Source organism: Agelaius phoeniceus, chromosome 6, assembly GCF_051311805.1.
Source record: "Agelaius phoeniceus isolate bAgePho1 chromosome 6, bAgePho1.hap1, whole genome shotgun sequence".
Lineage (NCBI taxonomy): Eukaryota > Metazoa > Chordata > Aves > Passeriformes > Icteridae > Agelaius > Agelaius phoeniceus.
The window spans coordinates 60,849,290-60,873,754 of NC_135270.1; the positions used below are offsets into that span (position 1 = coordinate 60,849,290).

General features: G+C 48.2%; 1 protein-coding gene across 11 annotated transcripts in view; it reads right to left on the reverse strand.

Moving 5' to 3' along the window:
• Positions 1 to 2,720: 2,720 nt before the first annotated feature.
• FBXO34 (F-box protein 34) overlaps positions 2,721 to 24,465 on the reverse strand; it is a 42,636-nt gene continuing 20,891 nt past the window's right edge. For 2 of the 11 annotated variants that reach the window (XM_054634029.2, XM_077180858.1), the window contains 4 exons: positions 18,467 to 18,566; positions 16,349 to 16,520; positions 15,891 to 16,093; positions 2,721 to 7,615 (listed from right to left, as the gene is read on the reverse strand). In XM_054634029.2, the coding sequence (XP_054490004.2) occupies positions 5,509 to 7,615; positions 15,891 to 15,967 (2,184 nt within the window). In that variant the 5' untranslated portion in view covers positions 15,968 to 16,093; positions 16,349 to 16,520; positions 18,467 to 18,566 and the 3' untranslated portion in view covers positions 2,721 to 5,508. Of the gene's footprint in view, positions 7,616 to 15,890; positions 16,094 to 16,348; positions 18,567 to 24,465 lie in introns of all 11 variants that reach the window. The other 9 variants (XM_054634030.2, XM_077180860.1, XM_077180855.1 and 6 more) reach the window with 6 other exon arrangements.

Sequence of the window (24,465 nt, forward strand, 5' to 3'; positions counted from 1 at the left end):
AGGAGAACAGCCCAGGCCCCTGGGCTGCTGCAGCTGATGGGGGCCATGGCCCCTGCCCCGCTGCCAGGCTGGGCTCTGGGCTCTCTTGGCTCACAGCACTTTAGCACTCACAGCTCTGAGCAACCAGCACACGCCAGTATTGGAAACTGGGCTCACAGCCCAGCCCCTTCTGCTTCCCTGTGTATTTTGCACTGGACCCCACCATCTAAATCCCTTTTTTGTTGTTGTTTTTTAATAGGCATTTCAGTCCCTTTTTCATTGCTGCCTTTGTGCTTTGAGCCCCAGAAGGTCAGGCCATGACTCAGCTTCGTGCACTGTCACTGAACTTAGGGAAAGAAAATCCAACACAATAACTTTTCTAAGCCATATTCTTCCTATCCATGTTTTCCAAAATAATTTATTTGCAACCGTGTCATACTCTGAGAGTGCACAAGGGCACCGTGGGGGTGTTCAAATGTGTTGGGGTGGGGCTTTTCATGGAACCTTTTTTTGTAACAGAACACAAAGTTGTGGTGGTTTTTTTAAAAGTGTTTTGCACATGTGTAGCTGAGGAAGAATTGTGTGTGTCCAAACCTTGAGTGCAATCACCAGGATTCGTTTCCCAGGTTATTTGGGGGGGTGAGGGAGGGAGGGAGGGCAGGAATATCCATAATTCTAAATATTTGAAGGCAGCCAGCTGAGAGTTTACAAAACTTTTTGTGTAGCATGAACATGGGAATTTCAGTTCTGGCCGGGACTTCTGGTGGTGAGCAGTGACCTGGGGTGGCCAATTTGGGCTGCCAAGGAAGAGCCTGATTGCAGGGCCCAGCCCTGTGCTGAAAATCAGGTGCCTGTGCAGGGTCTCAGGTGGAACACCCAGGGTGGCTTTTTCACCTGGGGAAACTCACGGCCCCCCTCTCACAACTTCCAGACTTAAGATGTAACTAAACACAAATGGTTTGGTTTTTTTGGGTTGTTTTTTTTTTTTGGTTTTGTTTTTTTTTTTTTTTTTTCTTCTAAATTTTATTGTATTATTGCAATAAATCTTTAACAGTAATTTTTTTAAAGTTGTATATTTATGACTGTTACTTCTGTGTGGTTTGTTTTTCACCGTGCTGGGCAAAGTACACAAGAATTTCCAGCCTTGGAAGCATCACAGGGACCAGACCTGTTACAGTGCAATCAGTCATACAGAGGTGGAATAAGCAATACCCATTCTAAAAAAATACTCTTACATAAAATAACTGCATCTCCATGGGAGCAGGGGGTGGAGTCCTGCACAGCACACACACACACCCACACCCCTCTATGTACATGTAAACCTCTTGGGTGAGCCTGGCTGGGGATGTTTCTGCAGGTGGTGGATTCCTCCTGCAAGCAAAGCTCCTCATTCCAGGCTCATTTCAGGATGCAGGAAGGTGCCCATCCATCTTGTGAGGGATGGAGCTGTTCAAGTGAAGCAGTGTCAGAGTGCCAGGCATGGGAAAGGGCCCAGGGATGCCCAGGGGCTCTGGTGGTTCACAGGCTGCTGTGGACAGACAGTGGAGGACAAACAACCCCTCCCACTGCATTTCTTGTGATTATGGGATGGGGAGCACCCATGGCCCTGTGATTGCTCACAGCACAGTCAGCTCATGGCCAGGGCTAAGCCAGGTCTGGGCCTGAGCTCAGCTCCTGCAGACAATGCTCAGGCCAATTCTGCTGAGGCAGCACCAGCAGCTTTTGTCCTCTGCCCACTCTGGTTTGTGGCAGGAGAGCAGCTGAAAATGGCCTCACCTGTCCCTACACCAGCACTGCCTGGACCAGCCAAAGGCAGGTGGGAAGGGGAAACAGCCCCAGGTGAGGCTTCAGCACCATTTCCACCGTGCAAGAGTAGGAGTTCAGCCTCAGGTTGGATCTGTCAGTGCAGTTTTGTGCAGCTGTGAAATCACAGAATGGTTTGGGTTGGAAGGGACCTTAAAGATCCCCCAAGAAGGGACCTTGTTCCATCCTCTGCCATGGCAGGGACACCTTCCACTGTCCCAGGCTGCTCCAAGCCCTGTCCAACCTGGCCTGGGACACTGCCAGGGATCCAGGGGCAGCCCCAGCTGCTCTGGGCACCTGTGCCAGGGCCTCAGCACCTTGACAAGAATTTTTTTCTCAATCTCCCACCCATCCCTGCCCTCTGGCACTGGCAGCCATTCCCTGTGTCCTGTCCCTCCATCCCTTGTCCCCAGTCCCTCTCCAGCTCTCCTGGAGCCCCTTCAGGCCCTGCCAGGGGCTCTGAGCTCTCCCTGGAGCCTTCTCCTCTCCAGGGGAACATTCCCAGCTCTCCCAGCCTGGCTCGGACCAGAGGAGCTCCAGCCCTGGAGCTTTTCCATGGCCTTCCCAACAGCTGCAGGGGCTGCACGGGGCAGGGGCTGCAGGACCTGGGTCCAACCCAAGGAACTGAGCTCTGCTGCAGCATCCCAGGGTTTCTCCACAGGGAACAGGGCCCAGCAAAGGGAAAAGCTGCTTCAGAAACAGCCAGGATGGAGCAAGAGCCCAACCACAAGGCTCAGCCACAGGCAGCTTCCACAGTGCTGTCCATGCCAGGAGAGCCCCAGAGCTTGGTGAAAACTGGAAGCTTATGGACAATGGAAATGTTATTACAACTTCTTTGCAGGCCTATCTGGAAATTCAGTCCAGACACTCCAAATGCTCCCAGGCAGGGAAGTCAAGCACATGGTGCAGTCCTTCATCCTCAGTTCTAAACACTGAACTTTGTAAATCCAACACTGGATTTTATTTTTTTTTTAATTGCTTCCAATTAACCCAAAACCCTAACATTCATCAGACCTTGGCTTTTCCCTGAACCATCCCTTAAGGAAACAGAAATCTGCATTTTACAATGTTACAGGAGAAAAAAAAAAATGCCTGCAGGCAGCTCAGCATGGCAACACTCAGAACCAACTCATTTCTGGATGTAAAAGCTTGCTCTGTGAAACAATTTTTAACAGCAATGCTGTGCAGGAGGGACAGTTCCAGCAGACAATGTAATAAATGATGTATAAACCAGCCCATGCTCCCCAGCCAGCCTGGGGGCAGGGATGGGGTAGGGGAGGCAGCAAGTTGTCCTCTGGCTTTACCTGCTCCAAGAACAAAATAGCCTCATGATATTATTTTATCCTCATTTTTCCCCTTGTTCAACAAAGGTGACCAAAATCTCACACCCTGTTCCAAATAAAATGACCTCACTGGCCCCTTATCTAATTACAAAATATTTTCCTCTGCCACTCCATTCCAGCCTTGCAGGGACTTTCCTTGTTGCTGTCAGCCTCAAGTTTTCCAGAGTCTTGGGTGGGGGAGCAGGAAAGCAGCTTCTTTCCCTTTTCCCCTCATCAGAATTAAGCTGAAGGCTTTTGATGCCGATGGCTTTGGCAAAACAACAGCCTGGGGCTTGTTTGTGCTGCTGGTCCAGGTGCAGCTGAGGGAGCAGAGGGGACTTTGGGTGAAGCCTGAGCCCCGTTAGGGGATGAAGTCAGGGGTTAAGGAGGGATCCTGCTCTTCCTCTCCCTCTTCCCAGCCGGTTACAAGGTGGCCACACCCTTCTTTTAGATTCCTAATTTCATTCCTCCTGGTTGTCATCATGTCTGCAGTGCAGGGAGGCTGAGCAGCTCGGGGAGGGGTGGATGACACCCGGTGGGTGGCAGGAGCAGGTGAAGGCAAAATATAAACCCAGCACATCCTTTAAACTTCCCTGAAAAGCCTGAGCTCACCAAACCCACATTTCAGGCTGTCAGGGCTTGATTTTCCTTCTCCCACTGTTAAAGGAAAGAACAAAAGCCTTCAAAGCCTTTTGTCCTCCTCATGCTCCAAACCAGGTGAGTCACTCCCTGTGAGCCCAGGGCAGGTGGAGGTGGCTGGCTCAGCCTGGCCCCGCAGCCAGCAGCTTTCCACAGCAAAGGACAGAGAACGGGATGAGCCAGGGGCAGGGCCACCCCTTCCCTGCCCTTTCCAGCAGCTCCTTGGGGGTTGCAGAGCAGAGGTGACCCCATGGGAAGGTGGCACCGGCTCTTCTTGCACCAGGTCAGAGATTTGGAATGGTGAGAGCCAGGAGTCCATCTGTGCCCTGAGAAGGGGCAGAGGAACAGCAACAGCACCAAGAGGGGCACAGGAGGGATGTGGCCAGGGCAAAGGCGGGGCTGCCACGCTCTGCTGGGCTCCGGGAACGCGGCTGCTGCTCCCCTGGCTGAGCTGCTCCCCTGGCCAGGGTCCATTCCCAGGCTTCCAAACCATCCACCCTGCGAGGGCTGCAGCAGGAGGCTGAGGTCTGGCTCACAGCACTGCAGGACAGGAAAGGATCCAGGGAAACTCTGCCATGGATGCCACACTCTGTGCTCCCATTCTCAGTGCGAGGAAGCGCCGCTCATCCGACACAAAGCTCTGCAGCTCCCCTGGAAAGCACCAACCCACGGCAGAGGGAGAGGCCAGGGCTGCAGCAGGGCAGGCAAAGCACTGCAAGAGTCTTCTTGCAAGGAAAAAATTCCATCCAGAGCTGATAGGAAAGCTTGCAGCACATCACAGAGCCAAGGCAACTCCACACTCATCCTGCTGGACCCACACTCCACCCTCGAGCTTCCAGGGAACAGCACAGGTGCCCACACAAGAGCCAAGGAGCAGGAGGACCAGAAAGTGCACCTAGCACCAGAATTCCCAAGGAAAGAAGCCTCTGCTGCAGGCAGAAGGAAAAGCTGGAATCTCTGATTGTTACAGCAGGGAGTTCTCCAAGTACTAGAGATTTGGGGGGGGTTTTGTTCCTTTGTTAGTAGGAGGAGAGGTTTCCTAGAGAAAGCACATTGCACGTCTGAACTACAGCACAGCACCAAGTTTCTGCCACGTGTTTTACAGCATTTTTTATTTTGGGGCAAAAGTCTTACAAGAGAAAGTCTGGTAAGGCAGATCTAGAATGCACATTTTATTCATGTAAAAAAAAAAAAAAAACCCAACCAGACAACATGGGTAAGGTAGACAAGAACTTTTTTTATATTCTGACTATACAATAATATTCCTCTCTTTTCTTTTTTTCTTTTTTTAATCCACTGCCACGCTACTATAATGGATCTGTTCTATAGTCTAAGTTTCAGGTTGTCCAGTTAAGTTGTCTGCAGCTTCTTTAAACAAGTTGACCTTTACCTATTTAGAGTTTCTTCTCAGAAACATTCATATATTATACAGGATATACAGATTTTGAAACAAGACACTTAAAAACACACACACCTATAGCCGCAACACTGGGATAGCTGCATTGTAGGGGTTACCTTGTTCAGCCAGCTGTAGACTCTGTATGTACAATTAGTTTTTATAGTGTTATTTACAGAGATGGACTAAAAGCTCTCTTTTAATCTAAAAGGTAAAGGCTCTTGTGTTTGAGTATGTGCAGTTTCATAGCCCTGTGGAGAAAAAAAAAAAATCACGACAATTATATACACTGTAAACAGCACAAGGCATGAGAATCTCCTCCTCCTCCTCTCCCAAACAATCTCAATCTTGCAGGAAAGTGTTTGTGCACTAATATTCCTCTTCCACCTCTGCTCCAGCCCCTCGGGTTTTCTTGTGGATGGCGCGGTTAAAGCTGTGGCAGGCAGGGACCCAGTGATTGTCATGGAGACCCAGCTTACAGCCAGGGATGCCCTTCTGGGAGCGGTGACAGCACATCCAGTAGCCAGGCCCGTAGGGCAGGGCCTGGCAGTAGGGCTTGGGGTGCCACCTGCACAGGGACACGTCCCCCTTGACGTATTTCTTCTTGCACTGCTTGCAGGGGTCCTCCCGGTAGCGAGGGTCGCGCACCCAGCGCGAGTCGGCCGGCCTGATGTTGTAGTACTCAATGATGAACTTGAAGTAGTAGCAAGTGCATTTTAGGGCAACCAGGCTCCTGGTGGGAAGCAACCCAAAGATCTTCACGATGATGTGGTGAGGCAAGAAGGCCATGTACTGCTGAGGCTCCAAGAGCTGCTGGATTTTAAACCTGGTCTCCAGAAAGTCATGTGAAACCTGCCGCTTTAGGCAGGAGGCATCAAGTACTTGCAAAGCCCCTTCTGTGGCAGGGACAGAAGGGGCCGATGGCTCTGTAGGGACACTGCTTCTGACACACGACCTACCAGATGCCAGAGCATCCTCATCCTCATTTTGGGCTACTTCCCCTGGCTTCTCCTGGGGACTCTCCCGCCGTGGCTGTTGCTCGTGAGCAGCAGGCTGCTCACCCTGGAGGAAAAACAGCCTCCCTGGCAGTGAATCCTCACCAGAACCGGAGAGCTTCTCCTTCCTGCACCCTTCCTCTGTCTTGGTGACCGATATACTGATGCACAAGGGCTCCTTCCTAGCAGGATGCTTTGGGAAAATTACAGGCTCTTTCGCCGTACAATCAACAGTCGCGTTCTTGCTCTGCAGGGGATCCGGCGGCAGCCTGGCAGCAGCAGCGGGACACGGGGCCAGCAGAGCCCCGGGGGGCTCCATCCGTGTTTCAGCGTCACTCCTGCCAGCTGTCATGGCCAACACCGCCCGGGCAAGTCCCGAATTCACATTCCCCACGCGGGTATCCAGCCCCGAAGGAAACGGCTGCTGGGCAGAGGCAGCGCCATCCCACAGCTCGGTGTCACCCAGAGGGCCGCAGCGACCTCCGTACCCGGCCTCTGCCACCCCTGCCTGCCCCGTGCCGTCCCCCCGGGGCGGGACCCCCTTCCCCACGTCCCCCTCGGCCTGGGTGCCGCTGGCCAGGAGCACCCTGCCCACGTTCCTGCGGAAGCTGTTGTTGCGGGAGAGGCTCCCGGCCTCGCTCTGCCGCCTCAGGCACTCGGACTCCAGCCTGGCCACCATGTCCAGCACGCGCACGGGCTCGCCCTGCGGCTCCGCCTCGCCCGCCCCGCCCGGGGACAAGGGCTCGGGGCTGGGCAGGGTGGCCCTGGGCTGGGAGCTCAGCCTGCTGGCCGTGCAGGTCTTGGCACAGTCCACCAGCAGGGCGCTGGCCCGCTGCTCCAGGAAAGCCACCATCTCTATGACAGACAGCGAGCGGCCCGGGAAGGCGCCCTCGGTGCCGTCGCCGCCCGAGTGCACCGAGCAGTGCTCGATGCCGCAGGCGAACGGCTCCGGCTGGGAGCACCTGGAGTTGGCCTCCCTCATCCTTTCCAGTTGGATTTTGGCTTTTTTAAGATCCACCGATTTTTTCCTGCGTTTGGCCGTTCTCCCATCGATGTCCCACGTGCTCTTGATTTTCATGGAGCCCGTGCGGGTGCCGCTGCTGCACTGCTGGGCTGCGAAGAAGGCGATTTTCTCCTTGGTGTTGCCAGGTTTCACCACAGCCCACACATCCAGAGGTCCTTCCCCTTCTTCTCCCTGGTGGATGGTGGCAGACAGGGCGTTCTTCTTGTCCCTTGCACTCGGAGCGTCCGCCGGGCCTTTCCCGTTCATATTGCACATAGTATTTGGATAAATAAACCCCAGAAGCTTTTGAGATGGAGCCACCAGGGAGGGTTTTGGGAAAACGCTCAGTTTGGTGCAGTTGGTGAATTTTTCTCCTTGTGCTGGTTCCTGGTGGCCTCGGAGGGAATCCTGGCTTATTTCTGGGGATCGCTCTTTCTTCTGTAACTTGAGATATGGCTTTAAGTGCATACCAGAAACCCTGGAAAAACAGAGAGGGAAGAAGTTATAGTTGCAAAATATGCCTGTCTGGAATTAGAGAAGGTGGCCCAGAGCAGGCACCAGCCCACACCTCAAGAGGAACCACATGAGAAAGGAAAGGAGCCACCAAGGCTGCAATATCCACCCATGAAGAACTTCCTGCAGTAGGAGAGAACTTCCCATTAGAGAAATCTGTTTCCAGGCAGTTGCAAGGAGAAACCCTACAGTTTAAGCTGTATCAGTTGTGAAAACATAGCTAGTGGTTCATTCTTGAGCTAGAGCCATCCTTCTGCCTGTTCATTCCTTGATCCAAGGCAAGGCACACACGGGTCACAGGCTTTATCTGGACATCAGCTACCACACACACTCTTTTCAGTAGATAAAATGTGGTTAAAGCTCAAAAGAGAAATTAGCAAGAGTAATTATATTAATCAGAGATCCCAAGGGATATCTAATCTCCTCCTATCACCCAAAATCACACAGTGGTTTGGGCTGGAAAGGACCTTAAAGCTCATTTTGTTCTACTTCCTTCCATGGGCAGGACACCTTTCACTGTCTCAGGTTGCTCCAAGTCCCATCCAACCCATCCAGGGATGAAGCAGCCACAGCTTCTCTGGGCAATGAAACCTTTCCTTCAGCATATTGATAATGGCAAATTTGGTGACTTTGCCATAAGGGTCCTTCTGTTATACATCAATGCCCCCCCAAAGTGACAGCAGCATGACATCCAGCTGAGGACACCCCCTCTCAAGGATGGGATTTTACACTCAGGAATTCCAGAGCTGTGAAGAACCCCCTGGATGCTGCTGACAGCATCCAAGACTCCTCTGTCCTGTCACACCTCCACAGTCACCTTCCCTTCCAAGCTCAGGAACAGCAGAGCCAGGGGAACTGCACACAGGATGCAACCACCAGGAGACTCCAGGCTCTTCTCCCGGGAGCATCTCACAAGCACATTACAGAACTAACTACAGGTTATGTTTCCATGGTAATCTTTGAGGTGTTGCACTCCAAGGCCTCCACTTCAGGGATGATCTGTGCTCAGGAGGCAAGAGCAGCAGGTTCAATGCCAGGTTCATCATGAGCTGGCACAGACACAGGCACTGAACATGTTCCCCTTGAGAGCCAACACCAAGAGAGTTGTTTAAGTGTGGCAACTTTGTAGGTTTCTAGCCTAAAACCAACTTTTAACTAAAAACCTCAAACTAAAAACTGGTCTATAAAGTCCAACAAATGTATAAGTGATGTTGCCCAAGCAGGGGAAGCCTCCAGGACTAGAAGCAGCTGAAGACTGCTTTCCCTGGTTCCTCCTTCTGGCTCCAGTGACAACAAGGGAGGGCAGGCACAGAGATTTTGGGCAGGTACACCAAGAGGAAGGGCTCAGTTCACCTTTCTACACCTCTTTGGTCCAAGCAGGGCTTTGAAGGCCAGGAAGCAGCTGATGGAAAGGCAGATGTAGGTTCCTTCCCTCTGGATTTTTTAGGGAGATCATCAAGTGGCTCTTGCAACCAGACAATGCCAAAACCACCTGCATTTCACCCAGAGACTGTGGGGTAAGAGCTCCCAGTGCTGCAGACACACCCACCCACCCCTGGGTTAATTCTCTGCCTGTGTGCCAATTCCAGCTCCTTGGAATTGGGTCACCTCCCAGTTTAGTCTCCTCTGCAAAATGCAACTGAGCTACTTTGTTTGCCTCCTCAGTCGGATGCTAAAAACTAAAATAATCTCATAAAAATAGAACTTCAGGGCGTTGAAATAGATGCATGGAGAGAAAAATGGGAAAATGAGGCTGCTGGAGTTTGCTTTGGCCTCATTTTTCACAGGGGCTGCCTCACTCTGGTTGTACATCACAGTGAAGCAGGGTCAGGCCACTGAGGTGACCTGGCCAAAGGCCAGCCCAGAAGAGCAGCAGGTGAAGCACTGCAGCAAAGTGCTGCAGAGAGCAGTGCCTGCAGCCTTCCCCTCCCTTCCCTTCCAGAAGGACATTTCCCAGACTAGGGAGGGAAAGGCTCCAGTGCCTGCTCGCCACCGTACCCTGGGGAGAGGAGGTGAATACAATTAAAACACGACTTTGCATGCTGAAATCTCCTGAGCCAGGAGCAGAAGATCAAATTTCATTCACGAGTTTTGTGCCAAGGTGTTTGAAAGATGAGCTGAGCTTGTTTTTAAAAGGCTTTCTTCAAGCAGTTTTCAGGAATCCAGCAGGACAATCAGCTCAACACCCTTCATTAAGAGAAGCTGCAAATGGAGGTGAGAGCAGGAATTGTGTGAATAAAACCAGCACCAAACTGGTTACCCCAACAGGCTCAGGGGACATGTTCAGCCAGCAGAGTTGGTTCAGCTGCTCCCAGCTATTTCTGCTCCATGGAGAAAGACAAAGAGTAAAGTTCTGCCTCACCTACTACAGATTTCTTGTTTAAGGTTATATTTCCTATGTTTCAGTTAGTCCCTGGCTAAGCCAACAATACCATTTAAGGTTGAAAAGTTATAATTTACATAACAAAATTATGCCTTAGTCAGAAGTTTTACTGCCAGAATAATTGCCTCATTTGAATTCAGCATTCAGTTCATTGCACATGTTTTAATGGATCTGGATTTAAAGAAAACCTTCATCTAATAACTTCAGACAGCTATAAAGAGCTCTGCAAACTCCATGAGACCAGCTGCCACCTGCCTCAGAGTTTTCCAGCAGCAGGGAAGAGAACTTTCATTTCAAAAGCCATTTTAGCAATGAGCCTTACCTGAAAGTGTCACTTGGAAAAAACGAGCCCCCACCTCACACGCCCTTTGCTGTGGACATTGAGAATGAACTTTCAGGCAATCACAGCTTCTTCCCTGCACATCAGCAGCACATTTCATCTCTAGCTCCTACAATTAGAACAAGGCTTCCCAGCAGAAATTGCTTTGAAGATGAACCAGAGCCCAGTCCCCACCCACAGACTCCCCCGTTTCTCAGTGCTGGCAAGCACAGAGCTGTGGCAGCTGCAGGTAAGCTTTTAAATATTTAAAACCACCAAAAATAGTTGTTAAAAGGTGAAGTCACATATTCCCTATGACACTTCATTCCAGAATAATTCTGTTTGCTTTCCTCCACCCTTTAAGTTATCAAGCTCTCTAATTTTATCTTTAGAGACAACGACTCTTCAGAAGTCCACGGGAGCAAACATAAAAGGTTTTCAATCCCAAATGTGTGGTTTTAAATTGCTGATAAGAGAGAATTCTGCCAGGAATGATCAGCACTGAAACAACGAGCAGTGCTGCCTTTACACTGTTATTCCATCCTTAAGCTGATGAAATAAAGGGGCCAGTTTTTCTATTTCTAATCAGCCATGTCTGAAAAACAGGATACTTGCACTGCTGGAATGAGACTGCTGTTTTTGTAAGTCCTAACTACAGCTTGTTTCCACTGCAGTTTTATCAAGCTGGTTACTACACATTGTTGATACAGAAATCTATTCCTTTAAATGAGCTCAGATACTCACACACCCCTCCTCTCCCCACCCAAGGGAAGACCCACAACCCACTGGTGGTTCCCCATCCCTGGAAGTGTCCAAATCCAGGCTGGATGAGGCTTGGAGCAACCTGGTCTAATGGGAAATGTCCCTGCCCATGGCAAGGGGTTGGAATGAGATGGGGTTTAAGGTCTTTTCCAATCCAAATCATTCCATGATTCTATTTGCCAAGCTGGCCAGACTCTTCCAGCATCCTTTTGTGTTTATGTATGTTCTAAATCACAGCAGCCTAAAACAATAATACATTTGCTTTAGTGGAAACTCCAGAGTTGGAGGCAAAACTGTCAGAAAAGACTCAGTTTTCACAACTCCTTTCTAAGGCCCACAGAGAACCTTAATTCCCCTTGCAGCTCCCAGCTCAGGGGCTCTGATGATGCCCTGTGAAGCCAAAAGATTTCCTCTGGCCAGCAAGAACAGCCAGGACAAAAAAGCCTGATCTTCACAAACAGCATATTCACACTGCAAGTTTTCTGGGCAAAGCACTGGAAGGTTTTATTAGGGGGAAAATTTCCATCAAAACCCCCAAGTTTCCTATGGATTTCTCCTTGTAAACACCAACTCCAGTTGAAAAAAGCTCCTCACGTTGCTGACTGCACACCCAGTGCCAACTACAACTCTGAAAAACCCCTCAGGACATACTAACACAAGGCAGAAGCCAAAAAAAAATAAAAGGAAAAAAATCAACAACAATAAAAACCCCACACCTCTGGCAAAGCATTCCTCTTCCCTGGCATCCCAGCTCTCTGTCCATGGAGTTTTCCTCCTCCATAAAGGACACTGACAATTAGCAAGGACTGAGCACTGAGTGGGAGTTAACCACAGTCAACCACTTGTTATTTCTGGAAGGGTCTGGTGGGTCCTTTGGGCTCCATCTCCAGTACCATTTCCATCCCCTTTGCACTGCCAGGGCAAGGCAAAGCAGACAGAGAGCTGCTTCAAAGGCATTCCAGGGATTCTGCTGGGGAAAGTCCCACCATGGAAGGCTCTCTGCACTCATGGAGTTTGTTCTGGAGCATGGCAAGGGTCCAAGCTCACAGAAAGGAGGGCTGGGAAGCTCCAGAGCAGGGGTGGGTTTGACTCTGGCAGCTGTGGAAGCATCTGATTTCCTGAAAACCCACTCCCCTTGGAGCAGCAACTGCTCCTGACCCAGCTCCCAACACCTCCAAAATGCCTCTTGCAGCAAAGGGAGAGCCAGCAAGGATTAGAGAGGGATTTGAAGGCAAACAGAAGGCATGTGGCTGCTGAAGGAGAGCTCTCTGCTCCAGTGGCCAGCCTGGGGCAAGTGGGAGAATGCCAAAACCATGGGGCAGAGCTGGCCCAGCAGAGCTGAGGAGCCAAATGCACTGTAAGAACCAAGCTCCTAAAGCTGGGTCCCTCCCCAGCTGGTTCACCTGCATCAGGTGCTCAGATAAGCTGATTTTGGGGGAGACAACACCCAAACACAGCTGCACCCAGCACAGCCAGCAAATCCATCCCACAAAGCCCAGCATCTGCAGCACACAGAGGTTCTGGGTGACAGAATGCACCCCCAAGCCCAACACAGACCACTCCACTTTGAGGGCTCCCACCCATCAATGTTTTGAACTTGTTTTACACTAAACACACACCCACCTTTCAGTAAAGCACAGTGGCCTTGGCTACTTCCTACATTTTGTACAGGAAGAAGTGCCACAGCTTTGCCAGGCTTTTGAATAAAAGCACTCACCATGAAGGGAGAGATGCAGCAGCCATTCTGTGCTGAGCCTCAGGAAGCTCAGAGCCCTGCTTCCCAACCACACCAGACATGACAAAGCAAAAGGGAATAAAATAAACTGAAAGATTTGGAATTTGAGGTTATCAGCTGCTCCAGAAATGTGCAGCTCAGATCTGATGGGATGGCACAGGTGGCTGTGGTGGGACAGGATGAGGGGAAATCACAGAGGGACAGCAAGACAAAAACTGCTGCTTTTATAGGGCTTCTGCTGAAAGGTAAGTGCCAAGTGTCCTTCTGGAAGTGTTTTACATTTATTAATTTGTTTCCTGATTTATAGACTCTAAGAGGACCTTTCTTTATATCACAGTGCAAGAAATTCCTTGTGTTAACCAAGCACCAGAGAGTGATGCTATTTATAGCCTTCATTGTTGTGCATATGCAATGAGAACACATCAAAGGTTGCAGAAATTAACCTTGGACCACACGATCGGCAACAGACTCAGCATTCAAAATAAAAACAAGCAAAAGTAGAGTTGAAGGCAGGGTGCCCTTTTGAAACTCAAGACTGAAAGAAAGTGGTTGATGAATTCAGCTGTGCTGGGGAGGATTTCACTGCACACTGCATTCTCCAGGAGTCAGGAGGTGTTTTCATTATTAAGAACACATCCCAAGCTAAAGATTCAAAGCAACTCCAACTGGATGTGATCCTTTTTTGTGAAAGATAGCACAAGCAGACACAGGTTTCAGGTCACATCACTTGGAAACTTCTACCTTAGAGACCAAAAAGTCCAGGAATAAACATGAGAACTGGTGCAGTGTTAAGTCACTGCAGAGATATTTAACAACAAAGAAATAGTGAAAGGTTTTTTTCAGTTTGTGAGAGAAAAGAGAAACAGGGTTGCAAGCAAGGGCAGGGCAGAGATCAAGAGTACAAGACAAAATACCAAATTTGACTTTGCACCATTTTTAAAGAGGAGAGGTAAGGGTGATGATGAGGGCAAAAGCCCAGGCGTTAATCTGAACGAGAGCATTGGCAGGAGGAGGATTAGAGAGCTTCATAAAAATTGTGAGGATTGGCTCATCCCAGTGTTAGAATCCAAACCAGATAGGCTCATGCACTGCAGGCCAAGAAACAGGATTTATAAACCTCTTGAAAGGCAACAATGGGAGATAATAAACATGTGGCACATTGGAGGGGGCACTGCAGGGGAGAAAGAGAAGGAGAATGATCACAGCCTCTCCAGGGCTCCTATTCTGACTCCAATATAAAGGTGCTTTGCAAGCAAAGAGGATTAATGTGACACACAGAAAAAGGGGGAAGAGGGAATAGTTAGATATGCCAGACTAACCTCAAGGTTCTCAAAAAAAACCCCATCTTTTTAGAGCAATCTACTATATCTCCCTCACATGGACTTCAGAGAGCACAAAGAGATTTACTGGTTAAGACAGATTGGCAGAGGAATGGGAAAACAGACAAAGGAGCTGGCTTAGCAGGAGACAGCCCCAGGTGATGCTGAATAAGAAAATACCAGCCTGGAAACCAAAGACATGCCTCAAGAATCAGCCCTGGGAACATCTGACTTTGTTAAAAATGACCTCAGCACTAATTCTGCACCCACAGAAACAGAGGCAGTTCCAAAACAGCAGAGACACAAAGCTCCAAGTAACAGAAACTGAGGAGGGTTTTGAAATGCAGGCAGTGATGCATCAGCAGGAGGAACACTAACAAGTGTTGTTAGTAACTGAGGTGAACTGGCCACCACAGAGACATCCATGAAGGTGATGAAGAAGCTCTCCAGGCAGAGCAGCTCCAGAGCACAGCACACACTTTTAGCCAGGACTGAGAATATTCTGTGAGGGGCATCACACTGAGAACAGCAGCAACTGCTACTCAGGAAGCTACTAAAGAACACTTGGGTCACTTAGCAAAACCACAGGTGAGGGTTACACCCCCCTCTTACAGAATGCAGAAGAAGAGTTAAACCACTGAAAATGAGCAGCAGTCCTTAGGCAGAAGGCAAATAAAGGAACAGAAACTCAAATGAGTCTATAAACTGTCATGAATGTTCAGCCTGGGAATGAAAAGAAGGTTCCTAATTGCACAGCAAGATCTGTCATCTTCAGTAATGGCTTGATCTACAGGAGGAGAGAAGAAAAGATGCAAGAAAAGATGTAAATGTTTTTAGGCTGGACTAAGTTCACAAAAGGGATTATGAGATCCTGCTTGGGAAAGCAAGGAGCTGGGTGACCCAGGAAGTCTTTTCCAGCACTAAATTACCATGAGACTAACATAGCAAGTATATGCTGTCTACACAACCACAAAGAACAAAGGTTAAAAGTTTGCTTTAAACCCACACAGCCTTTGGAAACCAAAAAACTGGCGCTCTTCCTCCAGACTGAGGAAGTTTAAGAGCCTTGGTTTCAGAAAAAGAATTACAAAAAAAAAAAAACAAAAAAACACCACATTTATTTTGAAGTAGTTTGAACTCCAACAAACTGGCATGTCCTTGCATTTGCATGAGGACAAGTTGTTCTGCATGGTGTTCCTATAAGGAGACACAGTGAGAGGCGTTCACTTAATTGTCACATAAGCACAAGTGCTTGAAATCAATCGTGCATTTCTCCTTAATAAGAGACACAGGAGAGTGAGCAATCCAAAATGTGAGCTTAAACTAATCTAATTACTTAGCCCATAGTAAGACAAACCACAACAATGACTGCCAGCATTTCCACTTGCTTTAAGCTGCCTGCATGTTTTAAAGCCTACTCTGATGAGCCTTTCACCAATTAAGTTTTACTTCAAAGTCATGTTTCCCAAACTAATTTACAGCTGTTGCTAGAAAACCCAAGGATTTCTGCAAGTACACTACCAGCTGCAGCGAATCTGTAGTTGTCACGATCAAATAAAAACGTCAAAGAACATTTCTGCCCTTAAGCCATTACAACTTAAACACCACCTGAAAGTCAGAATTCTGAGCAAACATTTGAGTGACAGCACAAGGCAATGGGAGAGGACAAGGACAAGGCTACAAGTGGTGCTGAAGCCTGAGCTGCAGGCGGTGTGTTCGTACCGTTTGCCCTGATGGAAGGTGGAGGATGTGGAAGTCAGCGGTTCCCTGTGGAGGCCAGCTCTGCAGGAACTCTTCATGGTAACGACCTCTGCGGCTAAGGCACGTCCTCGTCACAGCCAGTCCATCCTGGGCTACACCCCAGGCTCCCCCATCAGCTCTGCCTGCCCCACACTCAGCTTCACCGTGTCTCTGCCACCTAAAATCTGAACAACAGAGAGCTACATGAGGAGATGAGGAGAGCAGATGATCAGATTTTCCCATGAGAGAGAATAGATATAAATATAAATATATACAAACACAAACATGCTACGCATGCATAGATAGAAAAGATACATATTCAGATTTAAAACAACTTAACATCATCATGCCAAGTGTTGCAGCTGGAGTTCCTGAACACCACCAAACACAAATGAACACTCCCCACCACAGCCTGTCTGCACACACAGCAGTTTTTTCACCTTTTATCCAACTGCAGCTCTACCTTGGCACCTCCCACGGAACACGCTGTCTTCCCAGCTCCATGTAAACAGGACGCACAAGATCTCTCTGCTTGTTAGCACCACATCAGGCTTTGGAGGGAAGTAGCTGCTAGCAGTGAGATTTGAGGCTGCCAGGAGTTACGTTAGCGCTCTAATCAAAATAACGTGATGGATTTTATAAAAGGACAGAAAACATGTCACCAGGCAGCCTCCAAGTCTTGTGAAAACTGCCCTGTCTTTGCATCACATGCAGATAAGGCAGATTACACCAGAACAAAGCTGTTCTGCAGTATCTCTTGTTCTCCCTGGGCTGCTGCCTTCTCCACCTTGTCCTTGGAGCAGACACCCTTACCGGCGCTTTAACGCACTTTGATGGAGAAAGAACAACAACCTTCAAGCTGGAACATTAAAGGGAAGAGTGACACAGCAAAAGAGCCCTGGAAAACCTCAAACACTCCAGCCTGAGCTGCCAGCAGATTGTTTTAGAGACCGTTTGCTTCCTCTCTAGAGGACTGTGCACAATGATGCCGTAATAAAGGAATGCCAGTTGAGGATGCTAACTATGGAGCTGTGTCCCCAGGGGAGCTGTGATTTAGTGCAGCAGGTTGTTCTCTCCTTTTCAGCAGCTCTGCCCAGCGTTCCTACTGCTGTCCTAGCCCTGCTTTTGCAGAGATTGAGTCTCTCACATCACCCCCTTCCCAATGCCTCCCACACAGAAGAGCCCCCACTACGCCCAGCCCAGCACTGCTTCACCGGTGTGGTTCACAATCAATGCTCCCACTAAACACTCCTGGCCTGGAAAACCTGCTCTTGGTAGCCACACTTGCCAGGAAAATGATGAAGGATGAACCTTCCAGGCAGGAAAAACAGAAGCTGGTTTAGATCCACCTGACTTGATGTCTGCTACAGCAATTCCACGGTTCGTTTAATGATGGCGAATAAGAGGTTAAGAGTTTGCCTACATTTGAGTAGCAGGAGCCTAAAATAATATATAAAATATTATATAAACACATTCCAGTCTTCATGAAGAAATCTCTGCTGAGCTCTACACAAGGCTAAGAAACGTGTGGGGTGGAGGAGATGGAGGCAGAGCAGGAGGAGGAGAACATGTCCTCTGCTCCAGGGATTCAGGGAGACCAGGAATGAGGCAGCCACAATCAGCAACAGCAGAAATTGAAGCTTTGTAGTTAAACACCATTTTCATCAGACTACCCAGAGTCTCTGACAAGGACCTACCTCTATGAGTGAAACCTAGGCACAAAACCAGGTGTTTCTGATGTTCTCATGCTGTAAAGATATACATTCACAAGCAGTAATTCACAGAGAAGTAAAAAGCATATGCCCGGTGCTTTAGGAAACTCAAACACAAAATCGTTACTTTCCCATGAACCATCACTAAAAGGCACTGAAATTCTGACTTTTCTCCAAGCTTTTCTCTGGCTCTCCTTCTGGCTTTACTAACACTAGCATTTCAAACTCAGCAGGAACTGTATCACAGAAGCATGATTATATCCACACCCAAATAAACGCAACCACACCATTTCAAGAATGCCACTCACTTTTCCAACAGCTTACACCCTCTCCATGGATCCCTGGTCAAGAATACCACATGTTTTGTCCTAGCACTACTCCTCTGGAGATCAATTGAGAAGTAAAAGATAAAAAGCCAGACAAAGAATTGAAACTCAACGATATCTTGTTTGCAGTAAAGAGCTCGAGAAGCAAAACCATCAAGAGAATTGGTTCAGGTCAGGAGTAGCCAGAACCCTGACCCAAGCACAGGCATTGCATGGTGGGATTTCATGAGTTTAGGGAGGGACCAGCAACTACTAGAGGGAAGCAAAAGCTGACAAAATAGACACAGCCAAATTCAGATGGGCACTGCAGCACAGACCCAACCACAGCTCCATACAAAGCATGCTTTTTCCCCCCCTCTGTAGCTGCTGGGCTATAGAAAAGAGCTGAAATAGACTATTAATGCCAGCAAGCTCCTGACAAATTCCTACTGTGTGAAGACTAAAAAGCTGTGCTTGTGAATTAAAAAAAAAAGGAAAAGAGAAAAAAACCCCCAGCATTTAATCTAGCAGATATACTTACTGCCTTTTAACTACCACTGTTTCTGTACCAAGGCTGATCCTTAGCAGAAGGAGCTGCAGCCGATTTAAGTTTTGCACAGAGTCAGGTACAGCCCAAAAAACTGCAATACAGATGCACAGAGAAACAGAAGAGAAGAGGAAGTTAAAAGCCTAATCGTGTTCTTCTCCCTCTCTGAAACCACCCCCAAACATATGCCTTTCTGCACAAGATGTGGGAAGGACTCTGCTTTTGGCAGCAGAAAGCAACACATCCTCTCAGCCGCGGACCGAGCTCAGGGAACGGGCCCACAAAATTCCCTCTCTTATCACCAGGTTTGAGCACTGCTGCAGCCTAGAAAAACAAATGTATCAACCCAACCAGGCTGCAGTCAAGGTCTCCCCATCTGTGTAGCAATTCACCACAGCTTTTGATATTTTGATTAGTGCAAGTGCAAGTGTGTTTTAGCTGTAGCAACAGTAACTGATCAACAAACCAGTTCAAAGGGTGGGCACATCCTCTCAGAAAATTGACTTTCTTGAAAGGAGGCCGTGGCCTCGGGGCTGGATCTGAGCAACAATCGCCCTGTGGGTAAAAACATGTGTAAAAACACATTTGACCACCCCACTTCCATGCAGGGCAAGCTTTGGGATATTACTCTGGATCAGCTGGGCAAAGAGCATCAGCACATTCAGGATGCAGAAGGAAGCAGCAGCAAGTGATTCAGAGCAGAACCCAGAGGAGTTAATAACAAAAACAGTCATTAGGGTGGGAAAAGTCAGTGCTGAGGCTTTATAATAAGATAAGGGTATTTGTTTTCTTGCAAGAACCAGGTTCCATGTCCATTCTCCCACCATGGAGCTCAATTTTAGGTTATTATTGTATGATCCTTGTCTCCAAAAAAGACAAGGATCACCAGATATGCAATTCTGCCATCCCCCAGCCAAGTCATCCCTCCCCAAGCACCCCTCAGGACACCTCTAACAGCACCAGATTCTCCTAAGTAACAGGCTTTGGCACAAAGTCTTTCCCCATCCCAACACTCCCACTGGGAAGGATCCACATCAGCTCCCAGGCCAGGTCTGACGGGAGGAGATTGACACACCAGGTCCTCAGCCTCTCACACCCCTAACCAATTCTTTTAACCATTCTTCAGGTAATATCTACATATTTAAAACACCTAAAGAATTGCCTTTTAACCCCAAAGGAGCCATCACAGGCATCATGTGCCTTGTGAAGCCTTGCATGCTCGGCTTCCCCTCTGTTTGATGGTCCATCAGATCTGGTATTATTTTATCTAAAGAAATGAAACTGCCACAGGGGCTCCAGCTGGAATTAATGTGGGGGAGTTTCCTGTGTCTTCTCCCACACCAAAACCAGCTGATGGCACTTCTGCCAAGCACCAGGAACCAGAGCTGGCAAAGCAGCAGGACCTGGTTACCACTGCCCTGTGCTCATTTCCCCACCAAATTCACTCCAGCCCTTCCTTCCCAAAGCTCCTCCAAGCTCCCATCCTTGGATCTCACCAGACAGAGCAGCAATTTAAATGAAAACTGAAGATTCCCATGTAAGTAGAATGAGCAGAGGCCAGGAAGACAATGAGGGCTCTGGGGTGAGTCTCTCTTGTGAGGAGAGACTCCTGGAGCTGGGCCTGTTCAGTCTTCCACTCCTTCCCTTGTCTGATTTCTCACCTGAAGCCTCCCAAGGAGGTGGACCAGGACAGAATTAACCCAAATTGCTCCCTGAACCCACCTACCCCTGACCTGGCAGGAACTCACAAAGCCCAGCAGGACAAGGTTCTCAGAAACTCAGATTGCACTCAGCCTTCTCCAATCCTCACCTGGAATCATGCTGGAAAATGTGTCTGCTACAAGGTGGGTTTTAGGTCCTTTCAGTGGAAAGGAACACTTCTGAATGCACAGTGGGTAAAGTGCAGAGTGTTTCAGAAGCAGGGAAATGAGCATGCAGGGCTCCAAGGCAACATTTGATTCCTCACTGCTGTCAAACAGCTCTACTTGCTGTACTGATAAGCATGTGAAATGCTTATTCCAATGAAGCACTACAGGGAGAACCTGTTTTACTTCCAGGATCACGTCAAGAAAGAATGAAAGGCTCCACACTTGTGGCTCACACGCTTTCTCACTAGGTGGGGTAAGAGTTGGAAGGACTAAGTTGTCCCCTCAAAAGGAAAATCTCAGAAGGGAAAAAGAAAATAAAGACAAGCTCTGCTGCACCCTCTTAGCCCTGCATGAGTATTGGGAAAAATAATATTACAAATGTTTCCCTTGTTTGACTATTCCTGAAAGGCTTCAGCTGCCTTGCACAATTTGGGTAAGGACATCACTCACTGCTCAGCTGGGAAGAAGTTAAGAACTGGCTCATTAGATTTGTTCTGCTTGATCCAAGAGGAAAACAAAACCAGTAAATCCCTCACTGGGCAGTGCTGCTGCAGCTCTGGTGACAAACACACGGGGCTCACTCATCATTCTGCTTTCTAGAAAGCTGCCTTGGCACCCCTTGGCACTGTCACGTGCCCTGAATGACAAAGTGGGGGTGGCAGAGTCCCTGTGAGCGTGGCTGTGGCTGCTGCACCCTCAGCTCATGGGGCACGGGCAAAAATCCTCCCTCAACACCCCCACATGACCCACAAGCCACATCTGAATTATTCAGCCTCTAAAAGTCCATCTGTTTTGCCATGCAGATGGTGAATTCATGAAAGCTCAGCTGAAAGGCCACTTTCTTGGGGCGAGAGCAAGGAGAAAGCTTCCAGAAGCCTTCCTATTATAGAAGCAATAGAGCTGGTTCCAAATATAGTAGAGCAGCACTCCCAGAGCCCTGGAGACGTGGTGCCCTGGTTTTGTGAGGCTGAGGGCTCACTGGATTGCTCCTGCACATGCAAAGATGGCTAGGAAGGGCTGCAAGATGCAGAACTGACGTGAAAAGGGAGTTTCAGGACAAACAGCAGAGGCAGAAACCCAGACTGCCTCTATGAAAGATCAGCCTGAACACCAGGACAGAGCCAACCTGTCCCACTTTAGAGAAAGCCAGTCAAAACCAGCAAGAAGAATCCCATCTTTTTCAAGAACATAATATAAGCTTGCTTAAAAAAAAATCATTATTATTATTATTATTATTATAACCCCAACAATCATTCCATCACCCTGTTTTGCCTGTGGTAGCAGGGATCCAGGCTGGAGAGGTGCACTTGACTCACTTTGGCATGCAGAGGGTGGATTTGTTTTTGTTGTGACAGCTCATAAAGTGACCATCACATGCCCTGCCCGACAGAAATTCCTCACCAGTTCACCAGGAACAGTTTGTTAGTGACCCATTTTAATTCTTCAAGTTTCCTTCTCCTGTTTCAGGGCAGATTTTGTAACACAACAGAAATAAACTCAGTTGCAAAAGTGTATCTTTGTGTATCTCTGCATCTGTGTACTCCAGCATAGGACTGGACTTTTGATTGGTGAATGGTAACAAAGTAAAATGTCACCAGGACAGCAAAAATCTCATCCAGGACACTACGCAGGGAAGAAGGCCCCCTGCACCATGGCACAAAATGCACAGGAATAATTGATCCTGCACATCTCTCCATGGGGTATGAAATGGTTTCTAAAACATCAGAAAAAACCTAAAGCTGCCGTCTAAATATCCATCAGATAAATACAGTTCCTTCTTTAGAACTCTGCTAACAAGGAAAACCCCACACAGGTGACTCAATGTTAAGCACTAATTTCATCAGCTTTAAAACTCAATTCACTGAACAAAGTATGGCTTTACCAGGTTTCTGTGGCTCTCACTTGGTTTGAACCAGCCCTTGGGTTGCCAATTCTCCTTTCTGAGACCACCCCATATTCCCTGATCACAGGTCCACACCTACACAGTGTAGCAGAACACGGGGTAATTCATTTTTATTTATTTATGTGGAATTTCTCTGTCCTATACCACTGTGGATGCTTTTTCAGCAGAGAAAGAGGCACAAAAGACCCCCCCAAAAAACCCCAAGCAAACCAAACCCACACAGACACACAAAAGACTCAAAGCAGAACGATGCAGTTTCCTCCATATGGATTCATTCCAGTCCACTGCAGGGCTGAGAGGTTCCAAAATCCATTAGGCATCTCTAAAGTGTCCAGGTTTTTCCTAAGGGTCTCCAAATCCAAATTCAGCAAACCTTACTCAGCAGCACAAACACTAGGTTAAATATAATAGTACCCAAAAAAAAGAGCTTTAAAAGTAACTGTGCCATTACTTGCAAATATTTGGATAGGCTGGATAAGGCCTTAAGCAACCTGGTCTAGAGGGAGAATTTCCTGCACATGGCAGGAGGTTGGCATGAGATGATCTTTAAGGTCCCTTCCAACCCTTTAACAGTCTATGATTCCATGATTTCTGTCACCCAAAATGCCCAAGTTTTTCCTATCATATTCCTGAATCCACTCTTATTCTCACATAAAAGCATTTTCCACTATTTTTAGTATCAATGTCTCATGAATTGTCACAAAACCTTAAATCTTTTCAAACTTTTGTCTAAAGTAGGCCACTGCTGGTGCCCCAATGTCACACCTTCACACAGAACCATCTTCCACCTTGCAAGGACAGTGCAAAAATGCTGAGCTCAGAAATCCCCAATTCATAGGTCAGCAGTTTACAAAAAAGTCTGCTCTGCACTTAGGGAAAAAGCTATCCAAGTATCCCCAACTTCAGGACAGATTTCATGCAGAAACAAGTTCAAACTATTTTTCACATTTTGGAACAAAAAGTGCCTCACTGCATCTGCAAACTTCCACCAGAACAGATTCCTCAGGAACTAAAAACAACCCAGCCACCCACAAGCAAACAGGACACACCACTGCCCACACCCTCTGAATAAGTCTGGGATTCACTGGGCTTTCCAGCTGTGTCTTAAAAACAAAGCATAAAAGCTCCTGAAGAACACATTACAATCTCGGACAAAAAAAAAAAAAAAAATTAAAAAAATAAATAAAACCCACTCATTAATGTCAGGTTCTAAAAGAGCTTCTACTGCAGGAGGTCAGGGCTACCCCAGGCCCTTTCCAGCCTGCTCCTCATGTCCCACCACAGGTACCACTGAAGAAACACTTCAGAAAGGGTGAAAAGCACCTGACAGAGAGAAAATGAGGAAAAACCCCATCAAGGCCAGGGAAGGATAAGGGATGTTCCATGGCAGAGCAGGTCATGCCCCACAGTGAAACTGGGGAGAGAAGATGTTGGTTTTATGCTTGTTTCTTACTATTATTTTACTATTCTAGCCATCAATAAATGTAATTTTTCTGTTTTGTCCACAATAGTAATCAGTAATCTCATGAACTTTATCTTGGCCTTTAAGCTCTCTTGGCAGTGCTTCTGTGACATCTCCAACTCCAGTCCCTGGCAGGCAACAACCTCCTGTGGCCAAGCTGTCTGTCAGGGGGATGTGTCTGTCCCTGCAGCAGGAGCCACCCACTACAATCACTCACAGCTTGTTATCAATGTCAGGTCTCAGGAGGGACAGGAATATTCCTCCCTGTATGGAGAGTGGCCACTTCCCAGTGTCCCTCTTTTAGTCACTTCTGACTTCTTGTGAGAGGTGCTGCAGACCCCACTGGGATCCCTGGAATTCAGGTTTCTGAGTCTCTGAGCTCTCTGAAAAAATCCCATTTACCAGAACTCTTGAGAGGTTCAGGTTGGAAGGGACCTCAAATCCACCCAGTTTCAACTCTGGTCAAGGGCAGAGACACCTTCCACTATCCCAGGTTGCTCCAAGCCCATCCAACCTGGCCTTGGACATTTCCAAGGATGGGCAGGCACAGCTGCTCTGGGCACCCTGTGGGGGACAATCACATCCCTTGACTGCTGCCCACTCCTGTTTTGAAGCAGCCCTGACTCAGTTGTCCCTCTGAGCTGTGAGCACACACAGCTCCCAGCCCTCTCTTCATCCACCACAACTCCCAAGCCCTCCTCTGCAGGGCTGTCCTCAGTGACTTCTCTCAGTCTGTACTCACACCTGGCACTGCCCTGAC